Source organism: Stylophora pistillata, chromosome 10 (genome assembly GCF_964205215.1).
Source record: "Stylophora pistillata chromosome 10, jaStyPist1.2, whole genome shotgun sequence".
Classification (NCBI taxonomy): domain Eukaryota; kingdom Metazoa; phylum Cnidaria; class Anthozoa; order Scleractinia; family Pocilloporidae; genus Stylophora; species Stylophora pistillata.
This window is the reverse complement of record NC_142528.1, coordinates 22,178,708-22,199,624: the sequence shown is the minus strand read 5'-3', so window position 1 is coordinate 22,199,624 and position 20,917 is coordinate 22,178,708. Positions and strand designations below refer to the sequence as shown.

General features: G+C 38.7%; 2 protein-coding genes and 1 non-coding gene across 4 annotated transcripts; 1 reads left to right on the top strand and 2 right to left on the bottom strand.

Annotated features, from left to right (window-relative positions):
- Nucleotides 1-82: 82 nt before the first annotated feature.
- Nucleotides 83-19,846, bottom strand: LOC111329932 (uncharacterized). 2 transcript variants are annotated; one of them, XM_088736406.1, is made up of 19 exons: nucleotides 19,707-19,846; nucleotides 17,834-17,912; nucleotides 17,067-17,208; nucleotides 16,404-16,633; nucleotides 15,760-15,876; nucleotides 14,520-14,633; nucleotides 13,663-13,776; nucleotides 13,131-13,244; nucleotides 5,567-5,680; nucleotides 5,283-5,396; nucleotides 4,749-4,862; nucleotides 4,215-4,331; nucleotides 4,010-4,123; nucleotides 3,200-3,313; nucleotides 2,721-2,834; nucleotides 2,382-2,501; nucleotides 1,675-1,788; nucleotides 616-1,031; nucleotides 83-435 (listed from the first exon to the last, which is right to left on the bottom strand). In XM_088736406.1, the coding sequence occupies exons 2-19, from the start codon at nucleotides 17,892-17,894 to the stop codon at nucleotides 274-276; spliced, it is 2,505 nt and encodes an 834-aa protein (XP_088592532.1). In that variant the 5' UTR covers nucleotides 17,895-17,912; nucleotides 19,707-19,846; the 3' UTR covers nucleotides 83-273. The 2 variants fall into 2 exon arrangements, with proteins under 2 accessions (XP_088592532.1, XP_088592533.1); XM_088736407.1 differs by having other exon boundaries at nucleotides 17,834-17,909; nucleotides 19,707-19,827.
- LOC111334270 (uncharacterized) lies at nucleotides 9,427-10,377 on the top strand. The gene is made up of 2 exons (XR_015992578.1): nucleotides 9,427-9,559; nucleotides 9,685-10,377. It is a non-coding gene; the product is annotated as an uncharacterized LOC111334270 (transcript).
- On the bottom strand, nucleotides 10,377-11,787 carry LOC148722253 (uncharacterized). The gene is made up of 2 exons (XM_088736408.1): nucleotides 11,112-11,787; nucleotides 10,377-11,020 (listed from the first exon to the last, which is right to left on the bottom strand). Exons 1-2 carry the CDS (start codon nucleotides 11,770-11,772, stop codon nucleotides 10,608-10,610), a joined length of 1,074 nt encoding a protein of 357 aa, XP_088592534.1. The 5' UTR covers nucleotides 11,773-11,787; the 3' UTR covers nucleotides 10,377-10,607.
- Nucleotides 19,847-20,917: the final 1,071 nt, after the last annotated feature.

Here is a 20,917-nt window from a genome sequence, read left to right as displayed (position 1 = left end):
TCTTTCCTTGAAACTCTGTATGCAACTACGGAATGTGGTTTATTCTTTCAAAGCTTAATGAGTTCGTTGACGCAAACCAAAATAGCTACCCCCTTTTGTTTTATTTTTTTTTTTTTTATGTTTGCAACTATCACAAGTAGTTTATGTTTATGGTAAGAAGACTTAAATCAAACAAGTTAAATCTCTTCATATTGAAAGATTTTATGTTCCCGTAGTAAAAAGAATCGTTCTCATATATTGCCAGTTGCTTTTCGTTGCAGTGATAAACTTATTCTAACAAATCTTGTGAATCTTTTCGCTGAGTTTCTCAGGTCTGAGGTTACCAATTGTTTGAACGTGTAGGACGTTGTTACTTTTTCCCAGGGCGATCTCTTTCAACTCATCCACGCTGATTTGATCTCCAATTCCAACAGCTATGATGTTCACACCACGATCCTAACATGACAACATAGTCAATTAGCTGTTAGAGCTTATACACTTTGGTTTTCGTGAAACCAATGTAATTACATCTGCCAATCAGAACAAAGGAAAGCGCCGGGAAAACGCGAGTGCTCGCGTCGTGGTAGCTTTAATTTTATATCTGATAGGGTGAGAGAGTTCTTAGACTACACAAACCTTAAGAGGTTTTAGAACATCCTTATATGGCTCGCTGTCTTGTCCAGTTCTCCCCTTAGTAATCACGAGTAGCACATCCGGGATGTTTTCTCTGTCTTTTCCTGCCTTGAACAACTGTTCTCCCGCCATTTTCAGTGCCTTGTCAGTTCTCACCTCTCCATCCGGGAACTCTATACCCAAGATCGCCAGTTTGAGGTAGAGTGGGTTGTAAAATGGCTTATCTGTAAATCCGCACATCAATTGGGGCTTGTTACTGTACAGTATTACTCCAAAGTGTGTTTTGTGCGAACTCACAGAGAACTGGTCGATCAGTTTTAAGAGAAACTTCTTGGTTTGAACGAAGCCATTGTTTCCAGCGCTTCTACTGCCGTCGATGATCAGACCTAGGTCATACAGATCTCGACTGGAGCAGGTGGCTGGTGAACAGAAGAGAATACAACTCACTTTAAGCTTTTAGCATGCATTGCCATTGACTTTTTTTTTCTTTTAAACCAAAACTTCGGAAATCAAACCGGCCAATCAGAGGAAAGGTTAATATCATAAAGAGTCAATGAGAGCTCAAAGTAAAAGCAAGCGTGGGCAAAAACGAGTGACTAACTCTTGACTGGCTGTGATTCACAAAGCCAGTGGGTGTGGCGAGATTTCTAGACCAATCGTAGTGTGAAGTAAGAGAAACGTGCTTAGCCTGTTCTAAGCGTTGTTAGTAAAATGGAGCAAGATAATAAATAGGGCAATAATGGCGGAGAAGTGAGAAAGCGACGGAGGCTTGGGAATGCGTTCCGACCCAAACCTCTCTCGTTTTACTGACTTCCGCTCAATAGTAGTTGGAGGTATTTTAAATAAAAAATTCATGAATTTCTCTGTGTTATATTTTGATATTTCCCTACTATGCACTACCCTGTTTGAAATCAGTGGTAGAGTTCAACGTATGCAGAATAAAAAAGGTGACTTCATGTTCAAATGCACGTCTTCATTAACAATGGCGGCTTTAAGCCAGAACGACCTTAGCATTGATTTTTGATGTTGTACACGTTAAAAAACAATTTCAAATTAACACACCTTTCTCGCAAAATTTTCCGCTGTACCCACTCTTACATTTGCATTCGAAACTTCCCAGCGTGTTCTTACAAGTAGCGCCGTTTTGACATAGACGTTGCTTGCACTCGTTTACATCTGTGAGAAAAAATCGTTTTAATGTACAAAGAAGCGCTCGAGATTTTAATCGCAATAACAGGTTACCTCTCGGTGGAAGTCTCGAATATAACCAGTTGAATGCCCTTTTTCTGACTTTCCCAGGCTTTTGAACCCCTTTGGGAGAGATTGGCGCAGATAGGAAAGAAAACGTGCAATGCACACTTGCAATTAGCTGAGCTTGTTACGCAGGTTTTGCCTAATGATACTGCTTCAGTTTATGTTCTTGGCTCGAATACAGCGAGACGTTTCTTCTGCGGGCGTGAGGTACTGAGTTACAGCCCTTAATGGCTTGCTAGCGAGCCGTCCCCCTTTGTTATGTGTTGTAGAACGCAAGTTTTTCTGACCGCGGGAAGATCACAGAAGAGTCGGGGAGAGATTTATCAAGAGTTTGGCACTAATAATTGGAGACAGCTCACAGGCTGTACTTTCCACCTGAAACGATGCTTCTCGCTTGTTACACCTCATTTGAAAACAAAGATATTCGTAAGATCATCGAAAAATAACAGAAAAATCTTCGGAAGATCTTAGAGATTAAATTTAGGTGTATGGTAGAAACACATTGATTATCATACCAACATCACAAAGCATTCCTGTAATGCCAGGTGGGCAGAGACACTGAAATCCATCGTGTTTGTTGACACAGGTTCCCCCATTTTTACAAGGGTTGAAGCCAAGTATACACTCGTTCACATCTGTTGGGAAAAGCCACTGCCTTATTTTTATGTGAAGTGACGATTAAACGCACGCGCAATGAATGGAAATGCAGCTGATCGAGAACTGGGAAATACCTCGACATCTGATTAATCCGCAGGAAATTAAGGAACACAGGCGTAACTGTTCAGAAGCAATTTTCCTTAAATCAAATTTAATGGTCTAGAATTGCACAGTTTATATCCGTATGTTTTACCTACCCTTCTCGCAAAACTTTCCGCTGAATCCACTCTTACATTTGCAGCGAAAGCCACCAATCGTATTAACACATGTGGCTCCATTCAAACACAGTTGCTGCCGGCACTCGTTTACGTCTGTAAAAAGATAATTCTATTTTTTGAAATAAGGCCTTAAGTTTTTAATCGCAGTAGTCTCCAAGCAGGCCCTCATATATTAGCGCTTTGTTACGAGTGTTTCTTTGGCTGGCTGGAAAGTGTAGGGCGTCAAGCAAAACGAGCCGGTAAAAAATCTGCTAGGGGTCTAGCACTAGTACCAGATCCCCGGCAAAGCTCTTCCCGACTCGTCTCAAATCCTCCCGCGAAGCGCGCGTCCTACAGCGTTTATAAGAGGGCCTGCTCACAGAATATCATCGCAGATGCAATTCAACATCACATTGAAAACAAAAAGATCAAAATAAAGACAATACTGCCTACAAATAAAACGTGATTGCCACGGATACCTTGTTTACACAGTTTCCCTTGCATTCCGGGGGGACACAAGCACTGAAAGCTCCCTATATTATTAATGCACGTGGAGCCTTTACGGCAAGGGCTCTTTCTACATTCATCTTCATCTGCAGGAAAAGCATAGGAATGGTCTCTGCTGGAGTGTTTAAACCAACGTCTTATATTTTAATTAACAAGGTTCGTCGTGGTAGTGACAGCTCCGTTTGTATTTCCTTCGATCCCTTTCCCCCGCCCCGCTCACTGATTCTCGAAATACCTCCGTCGGGCCTAAATATCGGACGTTCTGTAAGGTCTTCTCTTGATTTTCCTGAGCGCAAAAGAGAGGCCCTAGCAACTTGTTACTTTCCCTCGTGAGAGTGAGAGACTATCTCGTTCCCATTCGTCTCTCTTTTTACAGAAACTCGAGAGTGTCAGAGTCCTGTGCAAAGAGGAGTAAAACGGGAAGGTGAAGTGCAAAGAGACGCTAAGGGTCTTTCTTTCGGTCATTTCGTTGCGTTCTTCTTTAACCATCCGTTAACCCTTATTAGCTTTCAAGACTAGGCGAGAGTCACGGACTCATACCTCTTTATTCCCTTTATTGTACGAGGTCTTCACATCAAATTTCTGACCTATCACTTAGAGGTCCAAGTTGACAATGAAAGGCGCACGCTATAGAGGCGATCGTTAGAAATTTAAAGAGCAGATCTATGTGGAAGGAGTTCGCTAAGAAATTAATTTATAAGTGCACATTTTACCAACAAACTACAGCTAACATAAAAAAACCTTTCTTATATTCATTGAGTAACTTTTTCAGCCTTCTTTACCTTTTTCACAGAGTTTGCCAATAAACCCTGGGACACATTTACATTTAAAACCACGCTTTCTTCTCACACAAGTTCCTCCGTGTTGGCAGGGGCTGCTCTGACATGGATCTAGGACTAAGCGAACGATTTATGCATGGCACTTTTGGCTGAGATGCACAGAAATTTTACGTGAAAAATTGATTGGTGATTTATAAGTTAAATTTACCTTCTTCACAATTTGTCCCGGTGTAACCCCGTCTGCATTTACATTCAAAGCTACCCACGATATTTATGCATGTCCCTCCGTTCTTACAAGGTTGACTGAGTACACACTCGTTTATATCTTCAATAGTAAAGAACGTGAAAGTTATGTTAACATAAGATCCAGCCTGTTCTGGGCATTTAGTTGGCAAAACGGAGTGAAGTAGTCAGCGGCGTGATAGTGGCAGCAGAGTGAAATGAGGGAGGCTTGGGTCAGGATTATGCGCTCGACCCAAGTCTCCCTCTTTTTTTCACTCGTCGCTAAACTATCGAGCTTCGTTTTATAAACTGAAATGTTGGAAAAGGCTGGGCAAGATCGCACATCAACCTATGGCCATAATTACATTAATAACGTTCAGAAGGCTCAGCCTTTATACATCTTTTAGAGTTTTGAGAGAAGAAGTTGAAAAATTTCTCTCTTTTGTTACTGGTCTGGTGGAGAATTCACATTATGTGATTCATAAAAAAAAAAAAAAAAAACATAACAAATGAAAGATACCTTGGTCACAGAGGTTTCCTTGGAATCCATGGTGACATTTACATGTAAAACCTCCTAGAGTGTTCGTACATGTTCCGCCATTCTTACACGGAGAACTGACACATTCGTCTACGTCTGGAGGATTAAAAAAATCGTGACTAAGGGCAATACCGAGTCAAAAGAGTTCGCGTTGCGAAGCTAGAAATGAATGAACTGATTAAATATGGCGGCTGATTTGGACACCGGATGTGGACCGCTAAGAGTTGAAAATCATAAGACAGAAAGCACTACTATATCCTGGATTTGCATAATGTGCACAAATGCAACTTTTTCTCCAATCTTTGGATTAAAATCAAAGAGGGCGGAAATGTTAGAGAGGTTGTGAGGTAAGGAGATGAGAAAACAAGTCTTGCTTGTTACCTGGGTGAATCAATGTCAGAATCTGAACAATTACCCCTCCCTTAACCCATCTTTAATCTTAACTTGTTATCAGTTGATTGTCGAGGGAGCAGGGGTAGGTGCGCAGTTGTCCATATTCTTACATTGATCCCTTACCTTCATCGCAGAGAGCTCCTTTAAATCCTTGTCGACATTTACAGCTGAATCCTCCGAGCGAGTTGACACAAGTCCCCCCGTTTTTACACGGGTTCTTAGAGCACTCATCCACATCTGAACCAATCACGCAAAAAGATAAATGAATCATTTTCGGTGAAGAAAGCACACACCGTCATGGCACTAATTACTACAAAACCTCATCCGTGGGTTTATTTAAATTAAAAAGCTTTTTTCATAAATTTAAATCTAAATTTAATTCTAAAGAAGAAAAAAAGAAATCATACCGTGTTCACATAGTTTGCCTTCAAATCCTTGTTGACATGCACAAGTGAAACTCCCGGGTGTGTTCTTACAACTTCCGCCATTTTTACATGGAGAACTAACACATTCGTCAATGTCTAAAAGGAGCAACGTGTTTCTAACTACTGCGTACAAAATTTGATATTGAGATTATCCCACTCGAAACTCATAACTTAACAGCTTCACCAACCTTATACATAGATAATTAACTAATAGAATAATTTCAATAATCGATATAAGTTTAACTTTTTTACGGAAAACAGATGTACATAACAATTCAATTTGATAGGCTTAGTTGTCAAAAGATGTAAGGTATGAATTGTCCAACTTGAGATACCCAGCCTGATTTTTTTTCAAGTTTTCAATTTGCAGCCAGCGTCTAGCCTTTTCATCGTTAACTTCAAGCTTCGATTCTTTTTGGTTTTTTTTTTTTTTTTACACCCCTATGGTGTTTGTCTTCGATCCTTGGTAAACGATTGTTAACATTTATTCTGACGAAGGTCCGTTCTCTAGGATGCAAAAAATCATTGATATATCGTCAAGCAGTTTCTACTTCAGTTAAGTACAAACAGTAACTCTCCATTAAATACGATATGAAAAATAAACACTGGAAGTCTTGGAACAGCCAATAAAAGCGGGATATCCAGAAACTGTGCGACACAGGTGGCTTAACACCCATTCTGCTATAAAACCTCTGGCAATTTCGGGAAAAAACCGGGAAGGAAAGGCAACTTAAGAGCGTATGTTACCAACGGTCAAACATTTGGTGGCAACAGCTAAAAAATCGATTCGGCTCATATTCTCAAGTTGGGTAGGCCTTATAGTGAAACAAAGCACTGCATACTTTGTTTGGCTGAATATCGATTTATTTTAGAGAAAATCGATAACAACTGAATTTCGCCAAAATGCCGCTTTTGAAGCTCAAATTTTCAGACGAATCTTGGAGTGTCACGCCACGAATTGACAACACTTGGACCGATAAAAAGTACCAAATCTTAAAAAAAAAAACATCAGTACATATGTTGACAGCAATTTGAGCAATTCTTGATTATTTATTTACACAATCTAGTTGAATTTATGCGACCTTCATCTTACAAGATTAAAAATAGGTCAAAAGTAACCCGTTATTTAACTATGTGGTAAATAAAATAATCGACTGAAAATCTGGCTTTTGGAAGGCGAAGTGTGGTTCTTTTCGATCTCCGAAGGATTTTTTGGGGTAATGATTCTGTGCGATTTAATCAAATTTTAAGTTGGATAAAATGAGCTGATTTGACGGCGCCGTCAGTTATTCGAAAATGTACCCATTCACACGCAAACTCAATTGTTTCGCATTTTACATCCGGTCTACAGCTTATTTAACATAATATCATCTTACTGTCCATATTGAAATATCACAAAAGAGGATTGCAGTCCTAAAAATGGGCATTTCTCCCTCAATAGAGATATAACAACTTGGCAGGATAGTCAACACTTCTTGATAATGATTGTTTACAAAGCGTATCACGGGGTTTCTCTATTTCCATTTCGTTGAAATCCTTCACGTAAGAGATCTTTGTTTAAATCAAAGTCTACAACTGAACCGTGAACCAAATGTAAGCGGAATGTAACTAGTTCAGAAACATGTTTCACGTGTGCGGAATAACGCTAATTAATTCAAAATTAGGTCTACTGAAATAAAACGCAAAAATAAAACATTGGACTGTGAAGCACGTGGCTACAGGAACTAAGGTTGAACGTTACATATACGAAACAGGAGCAAACAATTATCTAATTCCAATCATGATTCAATGTATCATAATTTAATGTTTTCATGGTACTTGAATGGATGAAACCTATTTTAGGACAAAAAAGAGCGAAAGATCTGAAAGGGCATAGCCCATCATGCACCACTGCAGATGCGCAACGAAGATAAGTGTAGTGTTTGAATATTTGTTACTTAAAAGGAGTTTTATAAGGGTCAAACGTGGAAAACCACGACTTTCGCTGAAATGTTTGTACTAGCCGAAGTTCAACAGCTTTATATCTGTACTGTTTCTTCCCCAGAGGCTACTGTGCCTTGTTAAGTTACTCGTGCCAGTAGTAAGACTACGACCCAGGTAGCACACGTTCAAATTATTCACACTCATCTTTTCCCGGCAGTGGTCCAAAAAAAACTCACGCCTGGAAATGAAACCATTTCTGCTTATCTCAGAACTCAAGAAACGCTTCGAGTAATCATTGCACCAGCTGATACAGCAGACTCTGGCGCGAGTCGGTATACCTACATCAGTCAAATACGGTACTTGCATTTTGGAAACAGTGGCTTTGAAAAATTAACTCAACTAGTTAGTTATTTAGTATTCTTTCCCAAGAAGGTAGCCAAGTAAGCAGTGATCTATCGCCCTCAAATATGGTCGGGTCCAAAGCTATCAATGCATTATATGGCAAAATATCATAGAGCGTAGCTCATGCGCAATGACAAATTTAACATAAGCCTGTTGTCTGGTCAGACCAAAATGTTCACGCCCAATGGGAAAAGACTGACATCTAGATTTAACAAGAAAAAAGAAAGGAAACAAACCCATTTTTTGCCTATCTCCTTATTATTTCCTTCCAAGATGATAAATTTAAGAAGTGAATGACTACTTCTTATCGAAGTCCAAAGCCAATCAATGCTTTATATGGCGATATATTATTGAGCATGGTTGGATATATCAAAAGGAACTCGGCGCCTCGAACTTAGAGCCTCTTGTCTACCCCAAACCAAGCTTTTCACAAGGCGAGGGACAAATTGTCATGGTATGTATGTTAACAGGAGGAGAGAATACGGTTGCTTGGCTAAGAATTAGGTCAACTTCGTCTTTTGGCCCGGAAAATCGAGACAAGTGGAATGGCTCTCATTCCACCTTAAACAAACAAGGAGAGGTATAATTACTGTTTCCCGTTTTCTGGATCGTTTGTCGAAGTCACAGTGCACTCTTACTGAAGTTTTCAACGAGCAGCAGATATCCTTATGAGAAGAACGACACTCACTGCTTTTGCAGAGTTCACATCTTTTTTCTGCATGCAATTCGTTTTATGCCAGTTTCAAGGCAATTTCTGTAATTAATCAAACAATCCATATATAGCGATTAAAATAGCAAGGAAGAGAAAAAAAAATACGATTCAATCTTTCAGCGTCTCAGTAAAAGATACTTATAAATCATTTAAAATCCTGACCTCTGTTCAAGACAATTGTCATCTCGACCGGTTCCTTTTCACACAAAGCCCCAAGTGTTTATAGATCATCACTGTGGTATCAGCGATTAACGATAAAAACACCCCTCTGAATTTCATTTAATAGGTTTGAATAGAACTCATTTTGAAAACAACATACCGTCAACCGAAGAAAATTAAGTCAGAGTGCAGGGAAGTTGAAATCTTATCAACAGTAAAATACAATAATATTGTAGCAGGCAGTGGTTTTAATCACCGAACTAGGTTTACCTTTCGTTCTTTTTGTCCTAAAATGAGCTTTATCAAACGAAAAAATAATTCACTAAATAAAAATCTAACTCAATAAGGATCGGAGTTAAATAATATAATTGTTTGCTCCTGTTTCCCACATGTAACACTTGACCATAGTTCCTTTAGCCACGTGCTCACAGTCCAATGTTAGAGAACTTAAGCACCAGGCTATTTTGCGACGGCGACGGTGACCGGAAGTGACTTTTTGTTCCGGTAGGCGTTCTGGAGTTGTCTGTCAAGTCGCCTTCGTTTCGCGCGAACGTGAGAACCTTCATTTTGGCGTTGTATCCAGAACGTGAGTATTTTTCCCTCACTAGCTTGTCTCAAACTTGTTGTAACATTTTATTTTGCTCTTGTTACCTTTTTAGAATTATTTTCTTTCATGTTGTTCAAACTGTATACTCAAATATAGATAAACACACGGACATTTTCATTTCTCGTAGCTTTGAGCAAAAGATGTCGGCGCCCGCCTCCGATGGAAAGGCAAAGTAAGCTTAACTATTGAGTCTTTCGAAGACATTTCAACGGAAAATATTTTTATGTTTATCTTCACAAGTTTACATTTTTCCTCGACCATCGGTCAAATAGATGAATTGTCGTATTTTGCTTTTAGAGCTATGGAGTGGACTGAAGATCATGATGTTATTTTGCTTCGAGAAATCCTGGCGAGCGATTTGTTTTCATTCAAAAAAGGAAGTGTTGCCAGGGGAGAAAGGTGGGAATCGATCACAGAAAAGTTAAATCAAGTGAAGACACTCTGTTTTCATCTCAAAGATAAGAGGGCAGTAAGAGACCGATGGGTTCTTCTCCAGAAGAAGTATAAGGCTAAGATGCATCAAGAAGAAACTGCAAGTGGAATATCCGTGGACGATATGTCTGAAATAGATGTTTTGCTAGAACAACTCGTCGGGAAAGAAGAAAGCTTAAACAAAGTTGGTGATGCTCAGTCAAGAAAGCAAAAAGAAGATAAAAGCAAGGCAGAGGACATAAGGCAGAAAGCTTTAGAGCGATACAGCGAAACGGAAAAGCGAAAATCAACAGAGAATGGCGACGAATGCGTGGAGAAACCGAAGCGCTAACGGAGAAGTGCTCGCACCGAACCACTAGTTGAATTCATGCAAGAGAAAGTCAAGACTGAGCGAGAATTAAGACAACAAGAGCTGGATCTAAGAAGACTAGAGCAAGAGCAGAATCAGCGAGTGATGGTGACTGTCTTACAGCAACAACAACAAACAAATCAAGCCATCCTGTCGGTTATTGAAAAGCTTCTTGAGAAGAAGGAATGACATTTTCCCTAAGTATGAACATGTAAAGTCAGTGTTTATTTGTTTCAGAAAAAAGACAGGTATTTGTTGAAATTGATGTCTTATTATTTACTTGCGTTTAGTGAATTCGAAAAAAACCAAGTTCATTCATTATTATTGTTACAAGTTTGATCACTTCTGCATTGTTGACCACCAAGAAGAATTCAAGTACTTAATGAATTTGTGTTTAATTAAAATGGCCTTCATTTCTGCTCGGTTTATTTGAGAGAATTTATCTAAAATAATACTGCAATGAAGGAGGGTCTAGACCAAAAAACTCTGAGGTTTTGTTTCCATATAGGCAGGTAACAGCATTATTAAGAAGTGCACATACAAGATACATTTTTCCCACACTACTCATTCCAATTTTCGGGTTTTTCTTAAAATCCAAAAACTTGAAGTCGTTCATGATGTCACCAAAGAGCCACTCTACCGTTACTCTAACAGAACTCATGTCAAAATTGAATTGTTCCTTCGTCGGTGTTAGGACACCATGGCGAAATGGGGCCTGTAGGTGTATTCGGAGCGGATAGGCGGGATCACCATAAACACTCATGGGTTGGCCAGTTGGGGAAAATGCATTCCTTTCCAATTCCTGGAGAAGATTGGAATCTACCAACATGCTTGCATCATGTTTTCTCCCCTCTGCATACAAAAAGGGATAAATAAAATTAATAAATTAAAGAAACCTTATGTGGCAGCTTATATTCATGGCATCCCAGTGAACATAACTTACCGACAGGCCCATACATATTTCCAATGAGTCCATTTGGTAGAGCGACGGACTGAAACTTGAGGGAATGTACACGTTTATGGCCATTGTACACTATTCTTTGGTGTTGGCCTGGGCGAGAAATTGGTCTGACTGTTCCATCAATAAACCCAAAGCAGTTGCTGAGAGGTGCACCTTTTGCATGAATAACATCTGCATACTCCTGTAGCATTGGCGGACTCAATATATCAAAATTCCATTGTGAAATACGATGACCATGGCTCAAAAAAATATGATCCATCATTGTATTGGTAATCATACTTATCTCAGGAACTGGTCTTGCGAAACGATGAATCATGTCTGAATAGCGACATGGATACGAGAAGCGCTTCAGAAGCATACAAAGCCCTTCAGTTCGGTGACACGTTCTTTGTGGACAGCGGATAGTGTCTGGTAATTGAAGGACATTTGCCAATAACGTTATGTCCTGTTTTCGCACTCTGAACTCCGCTAAACACTCTGATTCATCCATCTGGTCGAAATCAAACTCAGGGTATGAGCTGTAAGGGAATTCTGGATTCTTGGAACTGTGACTTTCGTACAAGGTCAAAAATTCTTCGTCACTGATGATTTTACTATCGTACAAAAAAAGAAGCAGATTTCTCATCTCACTGAAGGATGACATGCTCTCACACAGCTTATCTTAAAAGCGAACAGAGTTTGCTAGCCACGTCGCCGCCACAAACCTCGTCTAGCTGCTTAACGTTTATATTTTGGCGGGAACGACGTTGTTCTCTTCCCAGGCTCTTTCGGTCGCTAAAGTTGCCGTTCCCTCAAAAACGACCGGTGCTTAAGTTCCCCGTTGTATTTTTGCGGAGCCGTTGTCGATTTCAGCGGACTCATTTTGAATTAATTAGTGTTATTCCGCACACGAGCTGAGTAACATGTTTCTAAACAAGCAACATTAATTCCGCGAACGTTTGGTTCGCGGTTTGGTTAAAGACTATATTTAAACAAAGATCTCTTACGTGAAGTAACTTTACAACCTCCTTTTCAACGAAATGGAAATGGAGAAACCCAGTGAAACGCTTTGTAAACACTCATTATCAAGAGGCGTTGACTATTCTGCCAAGTTATATCGTTATTATGGGAGCGATGCAACAATTTCAGGACTGCAATCACCTTTTGTCGGATACAGCAATATGAACGGTAAGATGATATTATGTTAAATAAGCTGTAGACTGGATGTAAAATGCGAAACAATTAAGTTTGCTTGTGAATGTGTACATTTTCGAATAACTAACGGTACCGTCAAATCAGCTCATTTTGTCCAACTTTAAAATTTGATTAAATCGCAAAGAATCATTACCCCAAAAAATCCTTTGGAAATCGAAAAGAACCACACTTCGCCTTCTAAAAGCCAGATTTTCTGTCGATTATTTTATTTACCACATAGTTAAATAACGGGTTACTTTTGACCCATTTTTAATCTTGTTAGAAGAGGGTCGGATAAATTCGATTAGATTAAGTAAATAAATGATCAAGAATTGCTCAAATTGCCGTCAACACATGTATTGATGTTGTTTTTCAAGACTTGGTACTTTTTATTGGTCCAAGTGTCTTCAATTCGTGGCGCGACGCTCCGAGATTCGTCTGAAATTTCGAGCTTCAGAAGCGGCATTTTGGCGAAATTCAGTTGTTATCGATTTTCTCCAAAATAAATCGATATTCAGCCAAACGAAGTATGCAGTGCTTCGTTTCACCATAAGACCGACCCAACTTAAGAATATGAACCGAATCGATTTTTTGGCTGTTGCCACCATATTTTGAAAATGTTCGATTTTTGGCCACATTTGCTCTTAAGTCGTTCCAGGTCGATTCTATTTACAGTTTAATCGGTTGAGTTAAATCTAGCAGCATATTTTTCTCAGGTGATTAATCGCGGAGGGATAAAAAATGTGAAAAATTGTAGCCTATCTTCAGAGTCATTAATCACGCATTGTCAGGGAAAGTTCATGGTGCGGTTTTAACTTTCAAACCTACCTTCATCGCAGAGAACCCCTCTAAATCCTTGTCGGCATTTACAACTGAAACCTCCAATGGTATTGATGCATGCCCCTTCGTTTTTACACGGGTTCTTTACACATTCATCCACATCTGCACAGAAATGAAACACAATAGACCACTTTCATAAATGGCTGCCGTATAAATATTCTTTTGTTTAAATTTGAATTAGCCCTTCTGGCCTCGCTTGAGATAATGTATTCTTTTGAATTTTGTACTGGAGAACGAGGCCAGTACGGCTAATTCAATAATCCGGCAGCCATTTATGAACGTGGTCTATATGTGGCAGAAAATTGACATACTACATTGCTCCTAAGACTCTGCGCCCACGTCCGGAATGCAAGTAACTACTCTAGGGCGTGGGAGGACTGGTGCGAGACAAGTGGAACATCTATATAAAAACGTGCCTCAGTTTGTTAGTTACCTTCGTCAAAACAAGTCAAAAATCGGTAAAATTTAGGAGAATCAAAAGAACAGTTAAAATGAGACATAAAAAGCAATTAAAGAATACCTTGTTCACATAGCTTTCCTTCGAATCCTTGCACACAGATACACGTAAAGCCCCCTGAGGTGTCCATACAGCTACCGCCATTTTTGCAAGGAGAACTGACACATTCGTCTATGTCTGAATAGAGCAGACTGATTGTTATTATTTTTTGAATTAAAGACCGATGATAAAAAGTCAATAGAAGCACAAAACGAAGGGGATAATATGAAAGTGAGCAGGAAAAGTGCATTCTCTCCTCCCTTTCTTCAGTACTATCTTTATTTCCGTGCACCTCCCCCGTGAGGGAATGGGAAAGAGTAAAATAGGGGGGTTGTAGAGAATCTCTTTCGTTTATAAATTTCAAGTTTTAATTGTCCTCTTCCTCTCTCTCCTTTGTACAAATTAACCAATTAACCTTGGCAATGAAAACTGACGTGGGCCTTTCGCTCGTATCTTGGTTGTTGTTGTTGTATTTTTTTTTTTTACGGAGTTAGTTTGGTTGTTGTTTTTGAGTTTTGGTTCACACCAATTTGTTATCCCTCAGTTTGTAAATTTAAGAAGTTTTAGGTGTTTTATTTAAGCCGAAAGTTGTGGCTATTTTAACAAGTTAATACATATTTTCTACGAAGTTTGGACTCTGGCTTCTTTTTCATTATTGGTCTATGACAGGGGTCCTGGATATATATGAACTAAACATGTGGTCCCAGGAATAATTTACTGATAACCGTAAACAAAATATATCAAACGAAAGCCGAAAGAAACTTTTGTAGATTTTACTAACAAGGTTCGATTTAACTAAGAGCACCGGGTGTTCTTTTCCAACTCTGTTGTACCCTTACATCCAAATTATTTGTATTTTATATCCAGTATCTATCAGGTACCTTCATCACAGAGATCGCCTTTGAATCCTTGAGGACACTTACAACGGAATCCACCAATCGTGTTAACGCAGGTGCCTTGGTTTTTACACGGGCTGTTTGCGCACTCATCCACATCTAAACCGATAAAGGCAAAGAGAGTTAAATGAGTCATGTTTGGCGAGCGTATTTCTTCATTTCAAGCGTGCAAAAAATAATCAAGTGTAATTAGCTCATTAAATTGTTCATAATGTACCCGGGTTGAAAAAAATTTTCTGAGTAGTAAGCGATTATAAAGACTAAAAGTCTTAAAGAGTTGTTATATCATAACTAAAGCAAAGCGCGCGCTCTGATTGGTTAATTCAGCATCTACTATTTGCCCATGGGTGTATGCTGCTGACGAGAGCAAATGCTGAGACTATTTTTCCGCGCGCGCTTGTTTTTTCTGATCACGTAAGATTTGTTAAATAAAAGGGAAATCTTGTTACAATGTATCAATGTAATGTTATAAAACAAGTGGTAAACACCACAGCTTGTTCATAGTTCTGCTGAACTCTTTCACCGGTTGTTGGATACAGACCTTATAAAGAGGATTTTGGTCGGTATTTCAGGAAGCGTGATGAATTGGTTCATACGTCAGCGTGTATCCATAACTCAATAGTACACGCTATGGCGTTCACCATTTGTTAATTAGAGTTTAGAGCATTTAAGATGCCTCGGACACTTGCCACCATTCTGAAAATCTACAAAACACTGACCAAGAATGTGACTTGTTAAGTGGGCAGCTGGAGCTTTCTACGGATGGAACCTTTCGGTAAGACCAGAAGGAAAAAAACGGCAAGGAAGACCATGAGAAGACTTTGATATCAACAAATTTTTGCCAACATAGTGCCGTACGTGTATGGATTCGAAGATATTTCTCTTAATATCGTTTAGTTTAAATTGAATTTATCTGAAAGCATGCATTTTTGTGTTATTTTGGGAAGTCCTTAAATTTTTCAAGGTTTATCTATGTAGACATCACCAATTTTTGCACAAAGATTTTGCACTGCTAACTTTACCCGGACGATCAAACTACACGATCAAATCACATGTTTCACTTGGAATGGTAATAGAGAAAAAAAACGTATTGACCAAAGTAATCTTAAAGAAGTACAATCTAATTTATTAAAAGATCAATATGTATATATGATACAAATTGATAAAATATAATGTACTTCAGTGCATGTCTAAACAGAGATGTTAACTTCAACATTGTTGCTACCTTCATTGCACAGAGCCCCCTTAAATCCCTTCGTGCATTTACAGTTGAAACCGTCCGGCGTGTTGACACAAGTTCCACCGTTTTTGCACGGACTCTTCGAGCATTCATCATCATTTTCTGAACATACGTACGAAATAAAAGAATGTAAATTTGACGAAGAATGAAATGTATAGAGACAGTTCAGCCTTGGAATTCTTCAACAATTTTCCAACCTAGTCAGGTAATTTCATTTTAAACTTTATTATATTTACTTTGTACATTAATTAAATGGGAAATTTTGTTTGGCTAGTAAAGACATTGTTACATGTATCGATCATAGAATTCAGTAAGAAAGCTAACAAGGTCAGTTTAAACATGAACGCAAACTTTCTCCTTTAAACTAGATTTTTTATTCAAGGAATACTTTCTAGAACACAATGCAAGCTCACTGTTAAAAAAAACTGTTTTCTAAAAGCTTTGTGATTATTTCATCTTTGGAAAAGGCATCTTTTATATTCCGGAGATGTCAACTCTTTCTTGAGGTCCCCTTTGTTTTTTTTAAATATCCATAGTGTGACTGGCTTTCCAGTGAACAATTAACTCTGAGATGTCCCACTGGTATGCAGATTCCTTACAAAAGAAAAATATAGAGATTTTTTACTCACCAATTCTGTAGACATAGTTTACGTTCGGGTATCCCGCACATTCCCTGGGGTCGTTCAAGTTATCGCACAGTGAAAAAGGTTGTTGGAAAATCATGACACATTTGTCTGATTCGCCATCTCGCTTATACTGTTTATCTGCATCAGATCCGCTCCAGCATTCTCCAAAGTTCTGCAGCCCAAAGTGTGTAAAGCCTCTTTCTCGTGTTGCCTCGGCACAGCGGCAGGCCAGGCTACAGTGTATCACAGAAAACGTAGATTAATACACCGAATGCAAATATGGCGTCCAATTTGAATTGCCATTGTTCTGGACTCACTAGCCTCTTTTGTGTTTCCACGTGAAGACGACGCTAGTCAGTCCAGAACAATGGCAATTCAAATTGGACGCCATATTTGCATTCGGTGTATAGGCGCGACACTTTCGGCGACGAGTTGAAGAGATAATATCCATAAACCTCCTCTGCCCCCTGCTATTTTTGCTGCCTCTAAGACAAGCCGCTGCCAAGCATTTTCGTACGCAACCAGACGCATGAATTCAAAACCCACACAGGTTTATTTGACGTACTTAGCTCTAGGAGAACATTCTGTGGCGAAAGTGGCGAAAAACGGGGATTTTCCAAGTAAGTGTGAACTGGTAGGTGAAGACATGATGTCTAATCAGTTTACCTGTGAACATAAGCTTCCCAGTTATTCCAATCCACTTTTCCACGGTCAGTTATCAGCAGTGTGTCTAATGGTTTGGAGTTTGCTTTAAAGCAGCCCAGCTTGTTATATGTCCGGTTGCAATTGACGTGAGGTGATGCCACCCCTTGGTGGAGAACAAGCAAGACTGATACGTTTCAAAATAACTTAAATCGTGATTTGACAGTGATATACACATGCAAAAGCATTTAACAAAAAACGGTGTAATTCAGTTGGAAGTAAGGTAAATTTTAGAAGGACCTAGTCTTGATAAACTGGAAAAGTATCTGAAGCGCAAGAAAAACCGAGTGACTGGGTACATTAAAGTTCGGTTTTTTTATAAGTTTTACTTTTGATTGGCTGAGAATGTAATGCTATTTTTCTTGACTGAGCCAATCAGATAAGGCGCATAAAGAATAAAAAGAGCAACTTTCAAAAGAAACTGCGGTGAAGCATCGTTGGGGGCATTACAAGATCGTTTGGTTTTACCAACTGAGTCGATAATGCAAATTGGCTACCCTAAGTAATTTCTGAAGCTAAAGTTTCGAGCGTCAGACCTTCGTCTGGTTAACGCCTAAAGCGCCAGCTCTTTAAAGAGGCTACTTCACATTATCAACTCAGTCGATAAAACCAAATTATACCGCATAATTTCTCCCCGGTTTTCTATAAGTATCATCGTGGAACCCTCGTAGGGTTCCACGATGGTACTTATAGAATGTTAGAAAATGTGTCTAACATTCAACTTCACTTACCTGTGGCAATATCTGTAAGCTGGCAAAGAACGCCAAGCATGAAGATACCTCGGAGTTTCATCCTAATTTTCTGTAGCTACTGACAAAGCAAAACTTAGCTATTAAAAGAATTATTGGCAAGAGAGAGATCTACTGTAACACTCTGAAGTCATTTACTGATACCCTACTCACACCAAAGCTATTTTGTCAAACATGGTCTGAAATGGATTTCTTCGAGTTTTTAACTGATGTTTGTCGACTCTATATTTAGCACAACGGAAATCAGTAAAAGTTAGTGATTACTTGAACGATATAGAAAATTTATTCTTTCACTTTTGTATTACTGATTTTACTCAGTTAAACCTGGTTTAACTAAAAATATTTAGCTGGCGTGAATGAGTCAGGTTACCGTGCCCCTTTACCATCAATTGCAGTCAGGTAACAGACCGGATTATGATGCTTTAAAATGCTGCTGATCTCAAAACAACTCCCTAACGAGAACTAAACTGATTACTGGGCTCTCGCTTGGTTCCAATTTGATTCCTCTGAAGTGGTTTGCGAAGTGAGTTTCAGTGCCGGCCTGTGAAGGTTCTTTGACCGCAAATTTTAAAGCCACTTGCTACAATGTCTTAATAATTTGTCTAAACAAGGAACAGTTATTACCCAGTTTATAATTGTAATAAACATAACTTTTGCCGGTTAGTAGCATTGTAAGCAGTGTGATACCGCTACAGTTATTACCCAGTTTATAATTTTAATAAATATAGCTTTTGCCGGTTAGTAGCATGGTAAGCAGTGTGATACCGCTACAGTTATTACCCAGTTTATAATTTTAATAAATATAACTTTTGCCAGTTAGTAGCATTGTGAGCAGTGTGATACCGCTACAGTTATTACCCAGTTTATAATTTTGATAAATATAACTTTTGCCGGTTAGTAGCATTGTAAGTAGTGTGATACCGCTACAGTTATTACCCAGTTTATAATTTTGATAAATATAACTTTTGCCGGTTAGTAGCATTGTAAGCAGTGTGATACCGCTACAGTTATTACCCAGTTTATAATTTTGATAAATATAACTTTTGCCGGTTAGTAGCATTGTAAGCAGTGTGATACCGCTACAGTTATTACCCAGTTTATAATTTTGATAAATATAACTTTTGCCGGTTAGTAGCATTGTAAGCAGTGTGATACCGCTACAGTTATTACCCAGTTTATAATTTTGATAAATATAACTTTTGCCGGTTAGTAGCATTGTAAGCAGTGTGATACCGCTACAGTTATTACCCAGTTTATAATTTTAATAAATATAACTTTTGCCGGTTAGTAGCATTGTAAGCAGTGTGATACCGCTAGTTATTACCCAGTTTATAATTTTGATAAATATAACTTTTGCCGGTTAGTAGCATTGTAAGCAGTGTGATACCGCTACAGTTATTACCCAGTTTATAATTTTAATAAATATAACTTTTGCAGGTTAATAGCATTGTAAGCAGTGTGATACCGCTACAGTTATTACCCAGTTTATAATTTTGATAAATATAACTTTTGCCAGTTAGTAGCATTGTAAGCAGTGTGATACCGCTACAGTTATTACCCAGTTTATAATTTTGATAAATATAACTTTTGCCAGTTAATAGCATTGTAAGCAGTGTGATACCGCTACAGTTATTACCCAGTTTATAATTTTGATAAATATAACTTTTGCCGGCTAGTAGCATTGTAAGCAGTGTGATACCGCTTGTGTTGCCCCTATATATAAAAAGACAAAACAAAACAATCAAGGTGTTATGACGGTAGGCTATAGGTAATCTGCTTTTTCTTTTTTAAGTGTCTCAGATCGCTTCGACTCAGATCGCAAAACAATGTTAGTTTTGAGTATTAAACATCTTACCCTATTTCCGCGACGACACTAACTCTTTAAGTGTTGAAGAAGTCTTAAAATCATAGATCAGGTGAAAAACAAAACATGGTTTCTGTTGCTCGACACAGAACCAGTTGTGAAGTTTCACTTCAGAAATATTTTTCCAAAGTCAAGAAATCGGACAACTTCAGAAAGAAATGTAAACAATTCCCTGATTCTTAAATCATGAATCCCAGCTCAGTTTCGAAGGAAGCAATCAAGTAAACTGCTTTCGTTTAACAAATAGATGCTTATATACTTTTCTTCTTTCGCTTTTGCATGAATATTCTCCTCTTTCCTTTTCGGAACAAACACAGTTTTTATTCAATTTCACGATCTCAATCAAATGTGAATCCTAAAACACAGTTCAAAATTGAAATGTTTCCTCACGTAGGCGCCTTGTTTGCTCTCTTAATTAAACACTGATTTCAGCGTATCAAGTGACTAGGACCTAAATCTCTATAATACGCCCTTGCCTTTTTTTGCTTCTCTTAGGTGATAGTAATGGAGAATTCCTTCCTCTTTAATTCTAAAATGTAAATAGGAAATCGGAAATAACAATGAAAAAAAAAATAAAGAAAAAAAAACCAACAAAACACATAACTCTTAACGATATGAACTTTCCGAAAGTTTTGTCGCTTGGAAACCGATTTTCTCCCTGAAACTACGAGCTTTATAAATTCTTGCTATGATGCAAGTCACATGAACAGGTTGCTAAGTTTGGAGCAAAAAAAACCATCTTAGAAAGAGAACTGTTTGAAAGTAATCCACCACGAGTTTCCGAAATCGTAAGAATTTAGGCTTTTTACGCATGCAAGAGTTATTTATTTTGGCTGGATGGGTTAAGTTGGGACACTGGTCACTGTGTAGCTGTCACATTTCAGTACTTTAAGATAAAGAAAAAAACCTTCCAATTTTTCTGAAATAAACTCAAACACAGGTCTCCTTTGCAGCCATTGTATGGTCTTATCACGCAACCCGCCTCTCTCTCCCATTGGAAAGGAGAGCAGGTTGCGTGACGTGTCTCTCCCATCGGAAAGGAGAGCACGTTGCGTGACGAGACCACGGAGCCGTTGCGAAGGAGACTTCGCTTACGCTCGTTTCACGGTTTGAGAGAAAATCAAGAATGTTCGTTTACATGTAGTTGCCTGAGTATATCGTTCCACGTAATTTTATCACGGAATGGAAACCGACACCCTCCA